This window comes from Schistocerca piceifrons, chromosome 1 (genome assembly GCF_021461385.2).
Source record: "Schistocerca piceifrons isolate TAMUIC-IGC-003096 chromosome 1, iqSchPice1.1, whole genome shotgun sequence".
Taxonomy (NCBI): domain Eukaryota; kingdom Metazoa; phylum Arthropoda; class Insecta; order Orthoptera; family Acrididae; genus Schistocerca; species Schistocerca piceifrons.
In genome coordinates, this window is record NC_060138.1 from 969086282 (window position 1) to 969111395 (window position 25114).

At 42.0% G+C, this 25114-nt stretch overlaps 1 protein-coding gene across 1 annotated transcript; it reads right to left on the reverse strand.

Moving 5' to 3' along the window:
* Positions 1-1803: 1803 nt before the first annotated feature.
* LOC124776869 (jerky protein homolog-like) lies at positions 1804-2418 on the reverse strand. Its single transcript, XM_047252052.1, has one exon. It carries the CDS (start codon positions 2416-2418, stop codon positions 1804-1806), a length of 615 nt encoding a protein of 204 aa, XP_047108008.1.
* Positions 2419-25114: the final 22696 nt, after the last annotated feature.

Genomic DNA, 25114 nt, shown 5'->3' on the forward strand with positions numbered 1-25114 from the left:
ATATGCTGAAGTTAAGCCACTGTTTAAGAAGGAAGATAAAGAAATAGCATCAAATTTCCGTCCAATTTCACTGTTGCCGGCATTCTCAAAAATTTTAGAAAAAGTAATGTAAAATTGGCTTTATAACCATCTTATCTCAAATAACATACTGTCAAAGTCACAGTTTGGATTTCTAAAGGGTTCTGATATTGAGAAGGCTATCTACACTTACAGCGAAAATGTGCTTAATTCATTAGACAAAAAAATTGCAGGCAACTGGTATATTTTGTGAACAGTCAAAGGCATTTGACTGTGTAAACCACAATATCCTTTTAAGTAAATTAGAATATTATGATGTAACAGGAAATGCTGTCAAATTGTTCAAATCTTATATCTCTGGCAGGAAACAAAGGGTGTTATTAGGAAAGAGACATGTATTAAGCTATCAGGCATCATCCAACTGGGAACTAATTACATGTGGGGTCCCACAAGGTTCCATCTTGGGGCCTTAATTTTCTTGTGTATATTAATGACCTTTCATCAGTAACATTACCAGATGCCAAGTTTGTTTTGTTTGCCGATGATACAAACATTGCAATAAATAGAAAATCAAGTTTATTCTTAGAAAGATCGGCTAATAAAATGTTTGTGGACATTAATCACTGGTTCCTAGCCAATTTTTGTCACTAAACTTTGAAAAACACACTACATGCAGTTCAGAACTTGTCAGGGGTATCCCACGAGTATATGCCTAACATACAATGACAAGCAGATAGAAGAAGTGGACAGTGTTAAATTCTTGGGATTACAGCTTCATAGTAAATTCAGCTGGGAGGAGCACACCACAGAACTGCTGAAGTGTCTTAACAAATCTCTATTTGCAATGTGATTTGTGTCAGACACAGGGGGTATAAAAATTAAAAGCTGGCATTCTATTGCTTACTTTCACTCCATAATGTCATATGGTATTATTTTTTGGGGTAATTCATCAAGCCAGGCTAAAGTTTTCCAGGCACAAAAACGTGCAATAAGAGTTATATGTGGTGTGAACTCGAGAACATCATGCAGAAGCCTATTTATGGATACTAACTACTACTCCCCAATATATTTATTCCTTGATGAAATTTGTCATTAAAAATATATCACTTTTTTAAACCAACAGCTCAATTCATGGAATCAATACTAGAAATAAGAATAACCTTCACAAGGATTTAAAGTCACTTACTCTTGTACAAAAAGGTGAGCATTATTCAGGAACACACATTTTCAATAACTTGCCAGCAGCCATAAAAAGCTTAACAATCAATTCAGTTTAAGAGAAGCCTAAAGGATTTATTGGCGGCCAACTCCTTCTACTCCATTGATGAATTTCTCAGTAGAACCAACTGGTGTGTGTGTGTGTGTGTGTGTGTGTGTGTGTGTGTGTGTGTTTGTGTGTGTGTGTGTTTGTGTGTGTGTACAATCTAACTTCTGCACCATTTCAGTGCAGTAATGTGTTCATTGTAAATAAGTATTGTAGTAGTTCTATTATATGTTCATTACAGTGGAAACTCGATTAACCGTCATCTTCGGGACCGTGGTCGTGACGGTTGAGTGAATAGACGAATAACAGAAACACTGTATTCCTCCAAAACATAACCTCAATCAGCTATCACTCTCACAGTAATATAATAATATTTTGGAGCAAAAACAAATTAAACACGATTGTAATGGCAAATAAAATTATTTATTACATGATAAAAACAGCCATGCAGTAGCTACAAAAGTTGCAAAATACGTAATGTACAGTATTGTACTGTACTATAAACTTACAGGTGAAATAGTTTATCTAGCTTGGAAATAGTCAGTCAATTTCTTCTGCTTTTTTGATGTTCGAGCTTTCACCGCGGCAATATTTCCTATTTTTCGGAGCAGTAGTGCCTGCGTTGCATTACCCTCTTCTTGACTTTCAAACCATTCTATACACTTGGACAGCATTGTTTTGGCCTCTGAATGGCTAATAGTTTGTTTTTCTTCATGGTTTGAACACTCGTCTTCCTCAGCCCCTTCTTCTTCTTCTTCTTCTTCTTTGGTGGCACATACGCTGGCAACAGTTTTGTCATCACTCAAAATCTGAAAACCCCCGTCCACTCTGTCACACTCTAACCACTCTGATACTTCTTCTGACTTCAAATTTGTGACGATTTGTAAATTATTGCACAAATTGACCATCTCGTCAACTGCCACACACTCAAGTTCCTCCGATTCTTCACCTCTAGGTTGAGGCCAAAGTTTATTCCAGCCGTTCTTGAGATTTGACACTGACAAATCACTCCATGCACTGGCAACATTGAAAATGGCATCTTTAATACTGTAAGATGTCCAAAACTGTTTTACAGATGTTGATTCATCAGATGAGAGCAAACTTTCGATAAATATTTTTCTATAACGTCGTTTCATGTTTTCAATAATTCCCTGATCCATGGGCTGTATAAGTGAAGTTGTGTTTGCTGCAAGAAAGAGACATGTTATGTTGCCATCATCGCTTTTCATTTCACAAGTAGGGTGCATTTGGGCATTGTCTAATAGCAACTTTTTTTCAGCCAAATTGCTCTAACTTGAGGTACAAATTGTTTGTGAAACCAGTCAGAAAAAATTGATTGATCCATCCCAGCACTCTTCTGGGCATAGTATTGTGCAGGGAGAGCATTCAAATTCAAATTCTTGAATGCACGAGGTTTTCTTGATTTCCTAATCACAAGTAGGGGTAGCCTATGACTGCCGGTCGCATTTGCAGTGATGCGATCTTTTTATACTTTGAAACCTGGAGCAGCTTTTTCAGAGAGTGATGCTAATGTCTTTTGTGGTAAAGCCTTCCAATGAAGCCCAGTTTCATAACAATTGTAAACTTGCTCCCTAACAAGATTCAATTCAGCCATTTTTTCTTTAAATTGTTCCCGGAACTCAGCAATTACAGAGCTATCCACACTGAGTTTTTCTCCACTGATATCAAGTTGGCGAATGCCATGATGAAATTTAAACTTGTCAAGCCATTCGATACTTGCTTTAAAAGATGAGTCACCATCAAGTTTGTTGTTCATTTCAACAGCCTTGGCCATTATTATAGGCCCTGAAAGTGGAATCCCCTGACTTCTTGCTTGTATAAACCATCGGTACATTGCAGTGTCCAATTCATCATATTTTGCAGGTTTCATTGTCTTTCTTGTTCGCACATCTCCATCCATGCTCTGCATTGTTGACACATGTTGTTCTATTTTATCAGCATCACGTTTTATATCGTTAACTGTTGTTCTTCCAATGCCATAAATCAGCACTACACTTGTCGCAGTTCCGCCCCTTCTTAAGCATTTTATAATTTCAGGTTTTTGATAAAGTCCTAAAACAACACGTTTATGTTTTTCAGACATTTTATCAAGTCACTGTATCACACACACCTGCACTAAATACGGTAGTGTAAATTATTAGTCAATAAAGCTTATTCAAGTGGAAAACACGTAACATGGCACAGCCCGCTAGATACACTGCGACAATTACAGTCTTCTCGCCACAACTGGTAACCGATCCAGTGGTGATTGTTGACTCACAAGTGAGACAAAGACAAGAAAAGGGGGAGATGTGTTAGCACATCAACCGAAGGTCATATTTGATGTACCATTCTACGGCAGGCAGGTACATTCACTTCCCACTACAATAGAGTAAATAAACAAAGCGAACGCGTCACTGCACCTTAGAGCATTCTGTTATTACAGTATTATTATGCTGTTACAGCAGTGATGGTTAACAGAAACTGATGGTTTAAAGAGTGATGGTTAATTGAGTTTTTACTGTACCTTATAAATAAAAAGAACTTTTTTTACATTTTAAATTCAGTGCATTAATGTGATCTTAGTAAATGAGTGTTTGTAAAATGATTCTTTCATATAGGGTTCATCAAAAAAATGATGATCATTCCACTTGGGACCTGTGGAAGGTACATTAGCTTATTTGTTTCAGTTGTAAATATTTGTTATAAGAAAGACCTCTGAAACATGCAGAAACTGTTTCAAGAATTTAGGTATCTTAACGTTTTCATCGTTGTATATATACAAAACAATAATGTACATCACAAAAGGTAGTGAGGACTGGATTACAAATGCTAGTGTACACACCCACAATACAAGAAAGAGGAATGAAGTACGGAGCATACCCCACCGAATGGCAATGCTAGAAAAAGGACCCCAGTACTCTGGTATCAGACTACTAAGAAGTCTGCCCAAAAACCTGCAAGATAGTGTACTTCACAATCACTTTCCAAAGAAACTTCAAGACTATCTCATTGAAAAAGAGTTTTACAGTGTTGCAGAATGCTTATGCCATTAAATTTGTATATATTGTTACTCATTATCAGTGATGTAAAAATGTAAGCTAAAGGTGTAGAAAAATAAGTGATAAAGAATGTTAATACTTTGGCATGTCCTATATTAGAAGTACACTTACTGTACACAATGTAATCTTACAGGGTCAAATAAAATTCAATTAAAAAAGAATTCAAAATTCAATTCAATTCAACGTCCTCACTATGGATCAATTGGAATGAAAGTAAATCTAATCTAATTCTTCCTACCAACACCTGCTCTTCTGAATTGTAGATGTGGGAACTCTCTCTTCATCACATTCTTTGTTCTCGCTGGCATATAAACCTTTTCTAGTTTCCATATCCCACTCCATTACTACACATGCATTCTATACCAAAACTGAACCAACATGCCCTTTCTCATTCACTCCTCCTCCCTCCCCCCCCCCCCCCCCCCCCAAGCACAGCCTCCTAACACTGCACCTAACAGCTCTATCCTGTACCTCTATGCACTCTGCCCTTTGCCAGGCAGCACAAGCAGTTTCCACCAGGTGTACCCTGCTATCCTTCCTCCTCCCCGCCTCAGGTTCCTCCTGAGCCCCACCACCCATCCCAGCAGATAGCTGCTGTCTGACACAGTTTCAGTCATGCTCTAGACTGTGGCCGTGTGTGTGTGTGTGTGTGTGTGTGTGTGTGTGTGTGTGTGTGTGTGTGTGTGTGTGTGTGTGTGTGTGTGTGTGTGTGTGTTTTAATTGCAAGAGAAGGACTTTGTTTGTGAACTTAAATATTTTAGTTGTCTTTATGACTGTGCCTGCCTATGATTTGGTGCATCCTCTATATGGAGAGCAGCAATCTATCCATTCCATATTGTTATCATTTATAGTGTGATAGTTCAAAAAACCACCTGTACTTTGTATCTGTGGTGATCTTTAGTCTGCAATTTGATACAGATTTTCGTTCCATCTGTGCACAACTGTCTAGAATGCTATCAAAAGTCAATCTGATCAGAGGTTTGAGGGTATTTCTTTATATTCTTTTGTTAAAAATGCTTAATTTTACCATATTTCTACCAGTAAGGAAATATTTCAGTGATAAAATACTAATAACACTAAAAACTAATTAGCTTTGTTAGTATTTTATCCTGACCAATAAAACTTTTTGATTTCAGTGATTTTATAGTGGACATTACTGCTCTTTGTGCATTGAGAGACACATTCAAGTCACTCAATGGCTGGCCTGTGATATTTCTTGCAAACAGCTATTGTGCCTGATACACCCCCCTGCCCCCCCCCCCCCCCCCCACACACACACAAACACATACATTTTCAGCAACAGCAATGAAATTTTTTGACATACTGTACACATCTCTTAGCAGTCTATCCTATACTCTTGTACTCTTGAAGCTATCTGCCCTCTTTACCTTTGTTTCTATCAATCTCTTCCTTCACTAAATCCCATACTGTCTTTATTTTGTTACATTACATCTTTTTCTCATAATGTATTTGCTTCATGTCTGTATTAACGTAGTCAATATTTTGCAGTGTGCCTTGTAATGAGCTATAGCATTACGTTTCTGATTGGCAGGCACAGTTTCCTTTTTGTCCTGCATGTTCTTGAGTAATCCATGTTTTCTCTTTACTTTGGTGTAATCCAGGTGACCCTGGGGAATAAAGTTTCAAAATAAGATACAGACATGTTGTACTTTCATTTGTGTCACGACCACTGTACACATCAGTCAAGTTCACATCTTTGAAGAGTTTCCTAAAATAATCAATTTCTAGCTGACTACTCTCTGAAATATAGATTAATAGCTTTTGTATCCTTAACAGTGGTAACAAACATAAGGAACTGCATGTCATGGTGTACTGAGTTTAATTTTGTTCATTAAGCCTTACTGTAACAGGCTCGTATTTAGGACTCATGAACCCACTTGAGCAAAAAATCTCTGGTGCCCCCCCCCCCCCCCCCCCCCCAACTTGAAATTCAGATATTTATTAAGGGTTGCCTAACATGTGGGCATGTCCTTTTTTTTCTTTTTGTCTGTGTAATGCTGAACTATGAGTTGCAGCCTAATGCCATGCTTTCATAAGAATGACAAACATAAAAACTTAGCATAGTGTCATACAATAAATATAAATGCAAACACTTTAATTACTTTTATTACAATTAAATATAAACAATACATTACATTTTGAAAGGTACCAGGGAGCAAAACACTAGTTATTTAGTAACAATGGGTTTTTTCCTTGCCCTATTGTTTCCAAATACATTTGTGATTTCTTCACAGTCCAGTTACATTGTCAAATCTCATTCAATAGCAAGTGATGATCAAAACATTGCAAAGGAACATCCATAATGACAGGGTATGAATCACATTAGAAGTCACTTGTAATTGGTTTAATGAACTAAGGCAAATTGTATTCGCTCATCTGCATGCAAATCATAGAGAAAGAATCTGCTAATATCTGCTGTTATAGGTGCATGCGCGATGTAAAGAAGATAACAAAAGCATAATGATAAGTTTATTCATCATCTGACTCACAGAAATTAAACACATATCTGTTTATAAAACACACCTGGAATGCTTCATAAACATGTTATTTTGTTAGTGAATAGGAAAAAAATGGGTATGAAAACCTTTTGTTATGGGTTTATTAAGAAAGTTAACAAAACAACATTGGTGTGGATGTATCTTAAGACCATTGAAATATAATTATCAACATGTAAAAATGCTCTCTCATAAGTTATAAAAGGAACTATTTAACACCACTACCTCAAAGTATTTCTTATCTTTGTGAATACATTGCAAGAAAACCTGTGAGGGCCATCTTGAACAAAGAATAAACAGATGCATGCAGAACTGTTTTCCATAGTCTATACATTTACAAAACAAAAATATCATTAATAAAAGGAAATGTAGTACTAGAAACAAATGCAGATGTTCATACATATGAAATGAGAAATAAAGGCCAGCTGAGAAGTATACAATACTGACTGAGAGTTGCTGAAAAAGGTCCTCGACACTTGGGTGTCAAACTCATGAAGTCCCCTCTAAAGAGTTTGCAGGCCAATGTGAGCAAAAAGACATTCCAAAAACTTTTAAGGATTATTTAATGGAAAATGAATTTCATAGAGTAGAAGAATATATGTATCAATGAATGAAAAATGTTACTGTTACTGTTATAGAGGTACTGTAACTAATTGAACATATTATGATATGTAAGTAACTTGAGAACATGAATACTGAGAGACAAATGTAAATATGAGTATAATGCAGTATTAAATAATTTTCAGGACCTAAAAATGGGTGAAAAATGTATGTGGCATTATTATAGGTATTGCCACTTTGATGTATTAAATTGTAATAAATAGGTAAAATATTGCAAGAAAATAGGTTTAGGATGACTTGTCCCATATTGCAAGTACACACTTAATACAAAATTTAACCAAATGGGACCAAATAAAACTCAATCAGTATCAAGAATAAACGACATTATGTAACACACTTCTGTGTGAGTGTCAACTAATATTCCCCAGGGAGCAGGATATTTAAATATAAGGAATGTGCACGTGGTATGGAAATTAATCACCACTGCTAATGTACATCAACTAATTTACCCCTGTGAGGGGGAAATTTAAATGTTAGGAATACATTCAATGCCCATGGTTTTTATACAATTTTCCACAAATATTGCCTCTAAAACCTGCCATCCTGGACAGTTGCCCAGTTTGCCTCCCTGTGCCCCTGCCTCACCCAATATGGCCCAGTGCAAAGATATTATAAATGGCTGTTTTTTGAAAAATCAGTTGCCTTAATTGAAAAGTTTACAATAGGGATTCAGATAAATTATGTTACTGACAGTAACAATTTCTTCTTTAAAAAATCTACCTTAAAAACACCAGCAACCACCAGTTCTCTGGTTTTTACTTTTAAATAGTACAATAGAGCTTCAGGATGATTTACTAACAGATTAAAATTACCTGCAGGTGCACAGCACACACTTACTACCATAAAGGATTTATGATGCAATTCTACTTCTGTCCCACATCCTTCCATACACTGCTCAAAGAAAAAAATATTAAAGTCTATATTCTTAAGTTTATGACTGTTTATAATGATGGTACAACTCCTCTTTTCTCCATTCCTGCTCCACAGAAGTGAGATACTAACCTAAATTCTATAAACCTTAACATACATATAGCAGTGGCATCATAATGCTCAGAGATGTAGATTACGTCAACTGGGTTTGATCACCTTTATTCATCAATTCAAATAAGTAGTTGATTAATTTTACTTCTTAGTTCTAAAATATTCTGATGCAATTGATAAGGATAGCTGGAATTCAACTGACTGAGATCTTACGGGATGGAGATAAAATTTCTGGTATTTTCCAAAATTTTTTAACTAATAGCTGTTTGTACTGATGTAGTATACTGGAATTATACCATTCAGGTCCATTCTCAAACTGAATGTCTGTTTCCATCCTAAACTTCTCTTAAAACTCTTGTTTCTTTCTATTCTCTGCACTCTAAAAAAGGTACTGCTCCAACACCTGCAAAACTGATATTTTTACCACTCATGACATGGCTTTCACCCTTAGGTTTGCTTGTGTGGATAACATTATTTGCATACCTCTTGTTTGGATAGAGTCTTATCTTCAGTACAGATATCAGAAGGCTTCACTGGTAGACTGGGTAACAGGCACAAACTCAGAATAACATTTGGCGTCACACAAGAATTGGTACTGGCACCACTCTTACTGGTTGTAGGTTGTGTTCCAAAACTGAACAGGAAAGAGACAGAAGTGATGACACTTTCTGCAGGACCTGACCATCATTTTGCAGGACAATGCTCAAGCACGTACAGTGCAAGCTGTTACTGATTTGTTAGACTTACTTATTTGTTTGACTGAAGTGGCTGCTAAGTGCTATACCATCTACTGCCCTCGTGAGTTCAACTCGATTTCTAAACTGAAGGAAACACTTCACGGCGTTCACTTCAGAACTGCTACAAATTTGCTGGGCAATAGACCGCGCCGCTCGAACTGTCAACACAACTGGCACTGCTAAGAGTATCCTAAGACTTCCACATCACTGGCAACTGTGCTCCCTGCCGCCGTCGGATAAGCAGCTGCCAGCAGAAAGTCGTATACTCCTAGCTCACTTATTTGTTACATAGTTTAATTCTTAATTTCTTTGCGTGTTTTTGGTACTTGCATTGTTTAATTCGTACATTTCGGGCATATTATAGTATTTGAGAGTTGTAGCATCGCATTTTAGTAGCTGAATAGTGTAAAATCGCGTAGTCTCCTTCCGCCGCCGAGCAGTGTGTCAGCAGTGCGCAAGTAGCAGCATTACCGCATTTACTAGGCAATCTTGTATTTTAATAACTGTTTAAATTTTGTGTCGTTTTGTTTGTCTCTCTGTAGATTAGTTCAGACGTTCTTTGCACAACAGTTTTTAGCATGGATAGGGACTGCAACTGCTGTGTTCGAATGCAGGCTGAGTTGGCATCCCTTCGCTCCCAGCTTCAGGCAGTGTTGGCTTCAGTCACACAGCTTGAGGCTGTTGCCAATGGGCATCACTGTGGGGGTCCAGTTGGAGGTTCGTCGGGGACGGCCAGCTCGTCCCACGCATCCCCCGATCGGACTACGACTGTGGCTTCCTGGGATACTGCCCACATTGAGGCTGATCCCTCACCTGTGGTAGAGTGGGAGGTCATCTCGAGGTGTGGCAGGGGCCAAAAGACATTCCGGAGGGTTGAACGGAAGGCCTCTGCAGTTTGTCTGACGAACCAGTTTCAGGCTCTGTCTCAGGCTGATACTGATCTTCGTCCGGACATGGCTGCTTGTCCTGTTCCAGAGGTTGCCCCTCAGTCTGCAAGATCTGGGCGGTCGCAGAGGGTGGGCTTACTGGTAGTTGGGAGCTCCAACGTCAGGAGCGTAATGGGGCCCCTTACGGATATGGCAGCAAGAGAGGGGAAGAAAACCAATGTGCACTCCGTGTGCATACCGGGGGGAGTCATTCCAGATGTGGAAAGGGTCCTTGCGGATGCCATGAAGGGTATGGGGTGCACCCATCTGCAGAAGGTCGCTCATGTCGGCACCAATGATGTGTGTCGCTATGGATCGGAGGAAATCCTCTCTGGCTTCCGGCGGCTATCTGATTTGGTGAAGACTGCCAGTCTCGCTAGCAGGATGAAAGCAGAGCTCACCATCTGCACCATCGTCAACAGGACTGACTGCGGACCTTTGGTACAGAGCCGAGTGGAGGGTCTGAATCAGAGGCTGAGACGGTTCTGCGACCGTGTGGACTGCAGATTCCTCAACTTGCGCCATAGGGTGGTGGGGTTTTGGGTTCCGCTGGATAGGTCAGGAGTCCACTACACGCAGCAAGTGGCTACACGGGTAGCAGGGGTTGTGTCGCGTGGACTGGGCGGTTTTTGTAGGTTAGATGGCCTCGGGCAAGTACAGAAAGGGTAACAGCCTCAAAAGGTGCGGGGCAAAGTCAGGACATGTGGGGACCAAGCAGCAACCGGTATTGTAATTGTAACCTGTCAAAGCTGCATTGGTAAAGTACCGGAACTTCAAGTGCTGATAGAAAGCACCGAAGCCGAAATTGCTATAGGTACAGAAAGCGGGCTGAAGCCAGAGATAAATTCTGCCGAAATTTTTACAAAGGCACAGACGGTGCTTAGAAAGGATAGATTGCATGCGACCGGTGGTGGCGTGTTTGTCACAGTTAGTAGTAGTTTATCCTGTAGTGAAGTAGAAGTGGATAGTTCCTGTGAATTATTATGGGTGGAGGTTACACTCAACAACTGAGCTAGGTTAATAATTGGCTCCTTTTACCGACCTCCTGACTCAGCAGCATTAGTGGCAGAACAACTGAGAGAAAATTTGGAATACATTTCACATAAATTTTCTCAACATGTTATAGTCTTAGGTGGAGATTTCAATTTACCAGATATAGACTGGGACACTCAGATGTTTAGGACAGGTGGTAGGGACAGAGCATCGAGTGACATTATACTGAGTGCACTATCCGAAAATTACCTCGAGCAATTAAACAGAGAACCGACTCGTGGAGATAACATCTTGGACCTACTGATAACAAACAGACCCGAACTTTTCGATTCTGTAAGTGGAGAACAGGGATTCAGTGATCATAAGGCCGTTGCAGCATCCCTGTATATGGAAGTTAATAGGAATATAAAAAAAAGGGAGGAAGGTTTATCTGTTAAGCAAGAGTAATAAAAGGCAGATTTCAGACTACCTAACAGATCAAAACGAAAATTTCTGTTCCGACACTGACAATGTTGAGTGTTTATGGAAAAAGTTCAAGGCAATCGTAAAATGCATTTTAGACAGGTACGTGCCGAGTAAAACTGTGAGGGATGGGAAAAACCCACCGTGGTACAACAACAAAGTTAGGAAACTACTGCGAAAGCAAAGAGAGCTTCAGTGCAAGTTTAAACGCAGCCAAAACCTCTCAGACAAACAGAAGCTAAATGATGTCAAAGTTAGCGTAAGGAGGGCTATGCGTGAAGCGTTCAGTGAATTCGAAAGTAAAATTCTATGTACCGACTTGACAGAAAATCCTAGGAAGTTCTGGTCTTACGTTAAATCAGTAAGTGGCTCGAAACAGCATATCCAGACACTCCGGGATGATGATGGCGTTGAAACAGAGGATGACACGCATAAAGCTGAAATACTAAACACCTTTTTCCAAAGCTGTTTCACAGAGGAAGACCGCACTGCAGTTCCTTCTCTAAATCCTCGCACAAACGAAAGAATGGCTGACATCGAAATAAGTGTCCAAGGAATAGAAAAGCAACTGGAATCACTCAACAGAGGAAAGTCCACTGGGCCTGACGGGATACCAATTCGATTCTACACAGAGTACGCGAAAGAACTTGCCCCCCTTCTAACAGCCATGTACCGCAAGTCTCTAGAGGAACGGAAGGTTCCAAATGATTGGAAAAGAGCACAGGTAGTCCCAGTCTTCAAGAAGGGTCATCGAGCAGATGTGCAAAACTATAGACCTATATCTCTGACGTCGATCTGTTGTAGAAGTTTAGAACATGTTTTTGCTCGAGTATCATGTCGTTTTTGGAAACCCAGAATCTACTATGTAGGAATCAACATGGATTCCGGAAACAGCGATCGTGTGAGACCCAACTTGCTTTATTTGTTCACGAGACCCAGAAAATATTAGATACAGGCTCCCAGGTAGATGCTATTTTTCTTGACTTCCGGAAGGTGTTCGATATAGTTCCGCACTGTCGCTTGATAAACAAAGTAAGAGCCCACGGAATATCAGACCAGCTGTGTGGCTGGATTGAAGAGTTTTTAGCAAACAGAATACAGCATGTTGTTATCAATGGAGAGACGTCTACAGACATTAAAGTAACCTCTGACGTGCCACAGGGGAGTGTTATGGGACCATTGCTTTTCACAATATATATAAATGACCTAGTAGATAGTGTCGGAAGTTCCATGCGGCTTTTCGTGGATGATGCTGTAGTAAACAGAGAAGTTGCAGCATTAGAAAATTGTAGCGAAATGCAGGAAGATCTGCAGTGGATAGGCACATGGTGCAGGGAGTGGCAACTGACTGTTAACATAGACAAATGTAATGTATTGCAAATACATATAAAGAAGGATCCTTTATTATATGATTATATGATAGCCGAACAAACACTGGTAGCAGTTACTTCTGTAAAATATCTGGGAGTATGCGTGTGGAACGATTTGAAGTGGAATGATCATATAAAATTAATTGTTGGTAAGGCGGGTACCAGGTTGAGATTCACTGGGAGAGTCCTTAGAAAATGTAGTCCATCAACAAAGGAGGTGGCTTACAAAACACTCGTTCGACCTATACTTGAGTATTGCTCATCAGTGTGGGATCTGTACCAGATCGGGTTGACGGAGGAGATAGAGAAGATCCAAAGAAGAGTGGCGCGTTTCGTCACAGGGTTATTTGGTAACCGTGATAGCGTTACGGAGATGTTTAACAAACTCAAGTGGCAGACTCTGCAAGAGAGGCGCTCTGCATTGTGGTGTAGCTTGCTCGCCAGGTTTCGAGGGGGTGCGTTTCTGGATGAGGTATTGAATATATTGCTTCCCCCTACTTATACCTCCCGAGGAGATCACAAATGTAAAATTAGAGAGATTCAAGCGCGCACGGAGGCTTTCAGATAGTCGTTCTTCTCGCAAACCATACGCGACTGGAACAAAAACGGGAGGTAATGACAGTGGCACGTAAAGTGCCCTCCGCCACACACCGTTGGGTGGCTTGCGGAGTATAAATGTAGATTTAGATGTAGAACAGGTCATACACAATGCTGGTGACTTCTTTGAAGGTCAGTAAAACTTTCAAACATGTATCTATTTTGTACAAGCCGTAAATAAATAAGTGCCACTATTTAGGTTCCAACGTTCGTATATAAACTTCTGCACCTTTTCAGTGCAGTAATGTGTTCACTGTAAAAAAGTATTGTAGTAGTTCTATTATATGTTTATTACATTAAAAATACGAAAACTTTTTTTTTTATTTATTTTAAATTCAGTGCATTAATGCCATGTTAGTAAATGAGTGTTGTAAAATGATCCTTTCATACAGCATTCATTAAAAAAAAGATGATGATCATTCCACTTGGGACCTGTGGAAGGTACATTTGCTTATTTGTTTTAGTTCTAAATATTTGTCATGTCTCATTGTTTTTCTGACATGTTCTACATCCTGGAGGACCTCCGCACTACGGATCAATTGGAATGAAAGTAAGTCTAATCGAAACTTACATAAATAAACTTCCAATAACATTAAAAGCTGTTACAAAAATTGTAATATTTGCTGATGACATTAGGGTGTTAATGAGGGGTTCAACTCCAAAATTAGCAAACACAGCTCAGTTGTACCTGAAGAGATTAATTACAGGGTGTGCAAATGCCTCTAAGCAGTCATCCTTCCTGCACTCCATGTCTGAAAGGAACAGGAAGAAGCTCTAATATCATGTATAATACGAAATACCATCTGCCACGCACTTCACAGTGGTTTGCAGTCAAAACTACTACTTTTAAAGTGTCACCTTGCAGTGAAGAATAACTGTCATACTTTCTGCAGCATCTGAATTCAGTCCAGGAGAATATCTAATTTGCAATGGAAGAGAATGACAGCTGTCTGCCATTTCTGGATGTCTTGGTCAGTCAGAAAGTGGATGGATCCTTGGGGGCATCCCATGTACCATAAGCCCACATGTTCAGACCTGTATTTGAAGGTTTCTAGCTGCTACCACCTGTTAATGTTAAAAACAATCGGCATCCTTTGAACAATGGTGTAATGGTTACATGTAGCGTCTGATAGAGAGAGGCTTGCAAAGGAGTGAGACACCTACAATCTGTGTTCAAAGATAATAGTGGAGACACATCAGATCAGCACAGTTTTGAGGAGGAAGAAACATGACCACCCACATGTGCAAAAAGTGAAGGAACATTTTAAGTCCAAGGCATTCCTCCATGTGTCAGCAAAATTTTGTTGAAATTAAACAGCATCCTAATGAAATAATATGTCAATCTTTCAGCCATGTACAAACACTTGTACTCTGCTCAGATGGGAAGAGGATGATCCATGGATACAGAGGGATGGAATCTACAGAATATCCTTTCAGTGTGGCAAAGCTTACACTAATCAGACAACACACACCACACATGAAATGTGCATTGACAATGATTGCCACACTCATCTTTCATCATTATCCATAGCCAAACACTATATTTCCACAGGACATTCTACGGATTATTCTGTCACCGAAGTCCTCGCTTTGTGATATCCTTGTGAGATTAAGTTACTAAAGAATCAGTGAAAATATGTTGTTCAGAAGATCTTATTAATCGTAATGGCGGATTTCAAGTGGATAACGTGTGGGACCCAGTGATTTCTGTAATATCTACAATGAGGAAATATTTTGCGACTTATGACACATCTAGTGACAATTAATTTTATTAATTTGACATCTGACTTTTAACTCTGCAAGCCCGCACTCCAACAGAAAGTGCACATGCAGTATTGTGCACATGCACCTGTGCACTATAGATAGAGCAATATTTGAAGAGATGAGCAAAATTTGACAGAGGTAACTCATGTAGGGGCTGTCTTTGCACTTGCACCCATTTTTGGAATAAAATTAGTGATGTGAACCTGTGATCTCCAGCTCAAAACATTTACTTTAAGGTGGGTGAATGGCTGTTAGCCGAAATACTGTGGCAAGAAGTTAACGTCATCCAGCTGCAATTCTGAAACTTCATTAAATAGTTTAAGCCTTAATCAGAACAAGATTCATATTACACAATTTCAGATATGCAAAACTGATGTGTTGCCACCAGAATTAGAAGATAATGTACATGCAGTAAATGACTTGCCCTGTGCAAATTCCCTTTTGGTCTGGTTGGATGACACATTAAAATGGAATCAACACATTTATACACTTTTTTTAACCAACTACAATAATCTATAAGCTAGGAGGCAATCATGTGCATATGCTCTGAGCAAATCCTGCAAAAGGTCAAAGTTACATTGTGTGTACAGTAAATTAAGAGATTATTCAGATTATTCAGTAGAAGTGTGTACCCAGAATATTTTACAAAGTAGATAACTTTACATCTTGCAGAAGTTCATTTTAGGATCACTAATTTCTCACACTCATTTACCAATATTTTTAGTCTTTAATGTTTCCTATTATTTAAAAAAAAAAAGTTTCAACTGCACTGATATCTACACTGTGATAATAAAATAAACAGAAACAATTCCCTGTACACTTTGCCTCCTCATCTAGGATTCACAGTGGAGTTACAAACTCTGTTGGATAGGTATTGAGTGAGCCCCTGTATAGCTATAAACAGGAAATTGGGAATCCCAATCATTTCTAAAGAAAATTAAAATGCCTTATTCACCTATTTGAAAATCCATGGCACAAATGGCTGAGCTGTATAGCTGCTTTATCTGCATTTATTCGGAAATTCCTACAAAGTAAACGGCATAGTGGTCCAATTAGATGGCACATTATTCAGGTTCAGTGTGATATCACTGTTTACTATGGATATGGTTAATAAGATTTTGGCATAGATGAATTACACTTTTCCTACTGATACTGCACAGCTGTTTAAATACTGTCTCATGACCATATAGTTTAAATGAAACAACCAATTTTAGAGAAAGACACATGATGTAATCATGGGAAGTCCCTTGAGCCTGGAGATACCAAATTTCTTCAAGGAAAAGACTGAGAGGCAGGCAGCTACATGGACAAAATGTTTGTGTTGTGGAGTCGTGGCAAAGGATAACTAATTTTTACTCTGAACTCAATAAGATTAATCTGAAAAGTCAGTTCACTATGGAGTGAGGTAAGGTGATGGTGGTAAACTTAAGTAATAAACATGTGCTCTGAACTATTATATTTTAGCTGAAGTGTAAGTGGTTAACTTAAGACAGCTTGGACCATGCATCAAGATTATAATTACATGAGCCCAGATAATGAATTTCAAAGTCACTAATGAAAGCTAACGTTGATCTGGTAAACATGTAACATTGTCATACTTTTGCAACTTGCTAGTTGTGTAATATGGACTACAAGTTCTGTTCAGGAAGTCAATAAAGTTCAGTTCTCTCAAAAAAACCTCCTTGAGAATTTGTCATATATATTCTTTGTGTAAAATAAACTTTGTTCTATTCTTTTGTTGCCACCAATGCAGAACTTTTCCAAGTATCAATGATCACTTCACTGTATCATTTCATCGACACTAATGCAGAAATTATATTCATTGCAAGAATCCAAATAAAAAGACAATTAATCCTGAGTGGAAGGCAGAGAACTGTAAAAAAGCAGATATTGTCTTTCTTCCTTTGCTGCACAGTTTCTTCCTTTCACTTTGAGCACTGCCTTGACCTCTCTTTCTCTGTTTTGGAGTATTTTTCCTTTCCATTTTGCAATATTGTGTATTATTTATCTGTGATAATTACTTCAGTAATGCCCTAGTGTTGCAAACAAACCACACGGCTACTACAACTGTTGGCAATTCACATAAGTGCATGCCAAGGCACTAAAAGAGAGTTGCCACATGACCCATTATTTGAACATCGATGTTGGTATTAGACGTGAGTGCCATCTTGTGGCAGTTGTAAACATTGTTTCCTGTGCTTCTAGATGTAACGTCTTCCGTTTTCGCCGTTTTACTGTGTCCGCGACCTCCGCGTCGGTTATTTTCGTGTTTATTACATTGACACAGCATTCGAACAATGACTACGGCCCAGCGCCTAATGCCGGATTTTGTGATCGACATGCATCATGTTGCGGGTGATGTACACTCGCCAGGACTGCAACACGATGCCTCTCACCTGATGATTACGCCGATTTTGCCGGACGTTTTTGAGCCTGCAACAATAAGTGAGGTTAGGAGTGTGCATTAGAGTCCTGCATGACCGAGTACGCGAGCACGAAATACGAGATGGGGTGAGCACACCCTAACTGGATAGGCTGCCCGCACTAGTTCTTGTGACCGAGCATAGAAGCGGTGACTGAATACGTAGCACGTAAGTTCAAACAAATTACACGTGTCATTATCCGTGTGAGACGGCAACCAGTACGGGCTTCTCATTTGTGGTGTGTCTCTCTCTGTAATCATGCAGCACGAGGAAGCGAGTGCAGTAAGACCTAAGATTGAAACGAATGTTTACACATTGAAGGAACGGGAAGGTCTAAAAAGCCAAGTGTGGAGTACATTTCTGTTGGTTGTGGATGAAAATAGTGCGTCTACTGGGTACGTATCGTGCATAAACTGCTCCACATTATTGTGTTTCCAGTCGCGAACCCCTCATTTAAAGAAACACAGTTGCAGGAAACCTCACAAAGATACAGCTCCTTCAGGGATAATGGCAGTAATAAAAAATAGTATTACAGCAAAATGTGTTGCAATGTGTGCTAAAGATATGAGACCTTTTAATACTGTTTCCGGTAAAGGTTTCAGAGAACTAGGCCAAGAATTAATACATCCAGGTGCGCATTATGGAGAAGTTAACGAGGCAGCTGTCAAGCCACATCCCTCTACTATAAGCTGACATGTCAAAGAACAAGCTGATGCAATGCGAAGCAGCATAATGCCTTCTGTTATTGCGGAAGTTATTAATGAAACAAATGCTGCGACAGTTGATATGTGGACTGATTCGCATAATCAGGTGCACTATTTGACGCTTACAACACATTACATTAACACAGATTGGTCTCCTGTGAACAATGTTTTATTTACAACAAAATTCCCTGGCGTTAAGAAGACGGGGGTAAATATTATGAAAGAAATTGAAGAGAGGATGGCTGATTGTGACATTTTGTAGCACATGTTGCACAGTTTTGTTTATGCCTCCGACCAGGTTGCCATTGTAATAAAGGCTATGGAAAATCACGAAAGGATTCCGTGTGCTGCTCATTGAATAAACACAGCACTTAGCCATACTTTCGATGAAGATAACTTCTTGTTAAATCATGCCCCGAACATCGCATCAGCAATAAAAACTGCAAAATGCATTGTAAGGTACATTAAGAAAAGTGGCCTCTGCTCGTCTTTGAAATCATTGTTGAAACAAGAGGTCTGTACACGCTGGAACAGCTTGTACACTATGCTGGAATCCTTACACACTCAGTATTACGAAGTTGCTGCTTTGCTGACGGAAAAGGACTCCACTTACAGATTGCAAGCATATGATAATGAGCTTGCAGGAAAAATTGCATATTTTCTGAGACCATTTAAAGAGGCCACAGATGAATTAGAAGGCGAAAAAGAACCGACAATCCAGTTAGTTCTTCTTTGGTTTCACAAACTACAACAAATTTTCAGTGCCAATGACACTGACTGTCATGTGAGTAATTACTGCAGTTAAAAGCACTGTTTCATTATAATATGCGATAGATTTATAATTAACAAGCGTAATTGATGTGTACTAACATATGTATTTTTTTACTTTCCAAGTGCTTTATGAATTTAGCTGTGTCACGTAATCGTTCTTGGAAACGTTACTTTTGTATTAAAAGAGAGAGAGAGACAGAGATAAATACATTGTGTGTGTCGAGGTGAGACGTCAGCGGTGACCGGTCATGCTCGGTTATCTGCGTGTCCGGAATCCGAACAACAGACATGGGGTGAGTACGTGACCAAGCCGAGTAGTATGGGGCCGGACACAAGCGGCTCGATCCCCCCGTCAACAGACGAGCCGTGACCGGTCAAACATTGCGCGTTGCAGCACTCTAGTGTGCATGACTCCGGCTATCAAACGCCTTTGTTCCCATCATATGTGCCCTCCCTCATAAACTGTGCAGTTACCTCTTACAGATCTCTGTGCAGTGCAGGACAAATGCCGATTTCTGCAAATGCTTCGTTGGACAATCTACCACCGCCAGAGCAACGATTTGCCACACCGCAATCCATGCAGTACCATGTGCATACCTGCCACGTGACCGGAACTGCTTTGTTCACAGGTCAACCTCCTCAGCATCCGACCATGCCTACACCTGCCTCGGTTCAGCATCAGCACATGCCTTCCTACTTCAATACCTCGGCCTGCAACAGGAACAATAACTTGTTATCTGTGCCTGACCTCCACCTCCGTCCCACTGCTATGTCTCAGTGTTTTGTGTCATGACATTTACCTTATCCACACACTGTTTTGAGTGGAGTGACTATGAACAGTGAACATTCACACATTCCGTCCCATGTTCGACATCATTTTCCACACTGTGCTTACAGACAGCACGCGCCTCCGCAGCCTCCCTGCAACACAGGTGGCCCCGGTTCTGATCGTACATCAAGCTTTCTGCGGACTAACACGCATTCTCAAACTTTGAACTTTTTCTCACCTGTCACCCCGGCGCCAGCTCCAGTTGAGTTTCCACTACCATTCTCGGCACATCTCGGTGCCTCATCCACGTCGTTCTTCCGCGACGCGTCAATCTGGACACACCCGCAAAATGTTGAGCTTCCACAACCGCAATCGACACATTATGGTGTCTCACCCACGTCGGCCTTCCGCGTCGCACTCAACCACAACATGTCTCCTTCACGCTGCCACTCGAACAGCCGTCGTTGCCTCATCCCCTGGTGGCACACTCTCCTGGAATACTACAGCAACAACAGCTCGATTCAGACTGTACCCCGACGAACTCAACTCAACCTGTCCTTCCGAACATTCTAAAGAGCAACAACCTGGTTCAAAATTGTGGACGAAGTGTTCGACCATTACAAACTCGACGAGTCAACCAGGTTTCTGTGCCTCATCACCCACCTGCACGACCAGGAGGACTTGTCTGCTGACCTGGTTGACGCCCCGGACTCATCTACCTGGTACACGCTAGCCAAAAAGACAGTTCTACGTCGGCTTGCACGCTCAACTGAGGCAGCAATACAGCAAGTGCTCCACGTCGAGCAACTAGGCAACAACAAACCTTCCCAGCTCTGGAGATGGCTACGTGCCCTGGTCAGCACTGTTCTATACCTCTGGCACAGCTCTCCTCGCCGTCTAGTCAAAGGAACTATCTCCTCACATGCGCTTTGCTCTGGCTCAAAGGTCTCCTGAACCTGTCGAGCAAAGAATGACAATTGCTGACAAGCTACACGATGCATCACTGCTGTATTTTGCCAGCCACTGCCTACCTGACAAGTCTCAGGTTCAGGCTCATCGCCCTATGGCCAGACGCGGCCAGGGCCGTACTGTGCCGACTGTTCCGCTCACTCCGGGAAGCAGTAAACAAGCAACTGGGACGTCACCGGTTCCGCCCACGGTCACGCCACCTCCTGCAACCGAACCTCCTGCAGCCACCGAACCTCGGCCACTGCCACTGGCAACGAACTTTCCACAGGAAATGCAACCGCACTACCCATACTGTTACTTCCACACACAGTTTGGCGAGGCTGCACGGAACTGCAGACCACCCTGCTGCTTCCCAAACGCCAATCGCAGGTAGGTCCGGGTGCCGCCTCCTGCGCACAACATGACAGGCACCCTCCAGTGCTCATTCTGTCTGGGAATGACCGGATAATTGCAGACAACTTTACATTAAAGACATTTCGTTGGGATACCGTTTCCTAGTGGACACAGGCGCCGATGTTTCAGTTCTCCCTACGTCCTTAGCATCGTCCAACATCCGCCCTCATCATACTTCACTGCAGGCCACAAATTCAACTAAACTACAACACTCGGGTTCAACTTCCCACGCTGTCTCACTCTTCGCATACTGCAAACTCGAGTGGACTTTTTTAGTGTGCAAAATTCACGAACCTATACTAGGCATTGACTTCTTGCGACACCACAAACTTTCACCAGACCTAGTGCGAAACACCGTGTTTCATCACCTGTCCAAGACTCACTTCCCCTGTGCTCCGTCGAGCAAACTCCCCCGTGACACATCGGTCCGGGCTCATCTCATCCGTACAGGCTCGTCTGTTGACGACGTTACAAGAAACAATGCATAAGTGCCTTGTCAAGCTAGAAAACGTCGCTCGCCTACACAAGGAAAACTTCAAGCTCTCCCTCCGGCTCCAAGAAACTCAGCTGCAGCTCTCCGGTGCAGCAAAGGAATTACAGACACTACAGCAAGGACAAAGCAAGGTCAGTAAGTGTGCCAAATCTGCTTGCAGTCCCAGCAATCGAGCCTCCGTGTGTTTACCTCCCTCTACCCCTCGCAACTGTGCTATCAAGACTGTCATAACATGTACTGACAGCTCCGCAGGGCCACACCCTCCTAACACGGCAGCGTTTTACACTCGGCCGGACACAAGTGTGCATGTGCAACGAGTTTGACGCGTTTCCGAACTGACGGCTCCTACCCCGCCCCTCGCGGACAGCACCTCAAACGATGCAACTTCGGCTCCTGTGCACTGACGTGCAACCACCACTGACAACACAAACAGTGCACTCACACCAAGCGTCTCGCCTGCAACCGTGCTGCCACATGCCGTGCCCTTGGACAATGGACTGACTAAGGGCTCCCGAGCCCTACCGAGCTCACCCGACCACGGTGCCACTGCTTTGGGCCGGTGGTCATCTTGTCGCGTTGACTCCTGGGACACTTTGCCGCCTCGGCTCCTGTCGGATCCGCCGAGTGGCTCCGAACACTACGACCACGCCTCGCCTGCTCCACCCACCACACATTGTAAAGAAACCGCCTCCCTCACCGCCGGCAACATTTCCGTTGTCGCCAACGGCACAGTCCACAAGCTTTGCCTCACGCCAGGTCCCCCGATCTCCAGTAAACCAAGTCGTCTTTATGCCGAGTGCCTCTCCGACCTTAAAAATCAGATTTCTGAACTACTAAGCTCTGGCGTCATTGAACCCTCTGCCAGTAGCTGGTCTACACCCTTACATATGATACCCAAGAAAGACGGGTCTTTGCGCATGTGCGGAGACTACCGTCGACTAAACACACGAACAATTATGGACACCAACATTGCCAACTTTACCAGTTCCCTCGCAGGTGTGACCACGTTCTCTGTCATTGACTGCAAATGAGCCTATCACCGGATCCCCATGGCACCTGAAGACTTCGAGAAGACAGCAATCACCACCCCGATGGGGTTATTTCAGTTTCAATTCATGCCCTTCAGTCTGAAAAATGCAACCCAGACCTGGCAACACTTCATCAACGAAGTGCTATTCGAACTACAATTCTGCTTTGCATAACTTGACGACATTCTTGTGTTCAGCTCCTCCGTCGAGGACAACATTTGACATGTGCAAACTGTTATAAACACTCTCGCAGCAGCAGGCATCGAAACCAATCAGGACAAATTGCAGCTGCATCAACCTGCTGTCACTTTTCTTGCTTTTTGGGTCTCTGCCAACAGCATTTCACCGCCCCCTGAGGAAGTACAAACAATACTAAACCTACCCAGACCTTCGTCATTCAAAGAGCTCCAGCACTTTCTGGGGACGGTTAATTATTATCACTGACATCTACCTTGGGGTGCGGAGATTCAGGCTCCACTGATGGACGCCTTGGCAGGCACCAACACTTCTTGATCAATGCTGCAAAGTACACAAGCACGCTTCAACCCCCCCTCAGCGCCTTTTCGATCCCTCCTGGGCGTTTCCAGCATGTTCATATTGATATTGTCGCCCCCCCCCCCCCCCCCCACTCTAACGGTTTTCGTTATGTTCTCTCGTCTATTGACCGAAGAACTCGCTGGGTCGAGGCTGTCCCCCTCCCCAGTATTACGGCAGAAACTGTTGCTTGAGCTTTCGTCGAGTCATGGGTATCGCATTTCGGATGTTCAGCTATCATCACAACTGATCAGGGCAGACAATTTGAGTCGGCCCTGTTCAATGACATTTATAACATTTACGGCATCCGGCGCATCCATACCACAGCATATCACCCGCAAAGTAACGGGCTAGTTGAGCGCTGGCACCGTACTTTCGAGGCGGCTCTTCGATGCCATGACTCTCTATGGATGGAAGCCCTTCCCCTTGTGCTACTCTGCAATCGTGCGATCTATAAGGAAGACCTCAAAGGCACAATAGCCGAGTTCGTATACGGCCAGAACATTGTTCTCCCCGTGAATTCGTGAGCCCTACTGCTTCTCTCCCTCAGTCTGACTTACCTTCCTTCGTGGACCGCGTCATGATGCCACTTCATCAACCTCCGCATCCCTCTGCCCACCAGCCATTCCCACCCTAAGGTTCACGTCTGAAAACCTCTGGACAATTGCGAGTACGTCAGGCTCCGATATGACACTGTCCGTGCTCCCCTCCAACCTCCATATACCGGCCCGTACCGAGTTCTCCAGTGCTCAGCCAACACCTATGACATCCAGATGAAAGATTCAGCTGCCACAGTCTCTCTCAACTGACTTAAGACTGCTCATGTCGAGCCTTCTTCTACCCTCCTTCAGGCCACGACCACGCTACTCACTACATCTACATCTACATCTACATTTATACTCCGCAAGCCACCCAACGGTGTGTGGCGGAGGGCACTTTACGTGCCACTGTCATTACCTCCCTTTCCTGTTCGAGTCGCGTATGGTTCGCGGGAAGAACGACTGTCTGAAAGCCTCCGTGCGCACTTGAATCTCTCTAATTTTACATTCGTGATCTCCTCGGGAGGTATAAGTAGGGGGAAGCAATATATTCAATACCTCATCCAGAAACGCACCCTCTCGAAACCTGGCGAGCAAGCTACACCACGATGCAGAGCGCCTCTCTTGCAGAGTCTGCCACTTGAGTTTGTTAAACATCTCCGTAACGCTATCACGGTTACCAAATAACCCTGTGACGAAACACGCCACTCTTCTTTGGATCTTCTCTATCTCCTCCGTCAACCCGATCTGGTACAGATCCCACACTGATGAGCAATACTCAAGTATAGGTCGAACGAGTGTTTTGTAAGCCACCTCCTTTGTTGATGGACTACATTTTCTAAGGACTCTCCCAGTGAATCTCAACCTGGTACCCGCCTTACCAACAATTAATTTTATATGATCATTCCACTTCAAATCGTTCCACACGCATACTCCCAGATATTTTACAGAAGTAGCTGCTACCAGTGTTTGTTCGGCTATCATATAATCATATAATAAAGGATCCTTCTTTATATGTATTTGCAATACATTACATTTGTCTATGTTAACAGTCAGTTGCCACTCCCTGCACCATGTGCCTATCCACTGCAGATCTTCCTGCATTTCGCTACAATTTTCTAATGCTGCAACTTCTCTGTATACTACAGCATCATCCAGGAAAAGCCGCTTGGAACTTCCG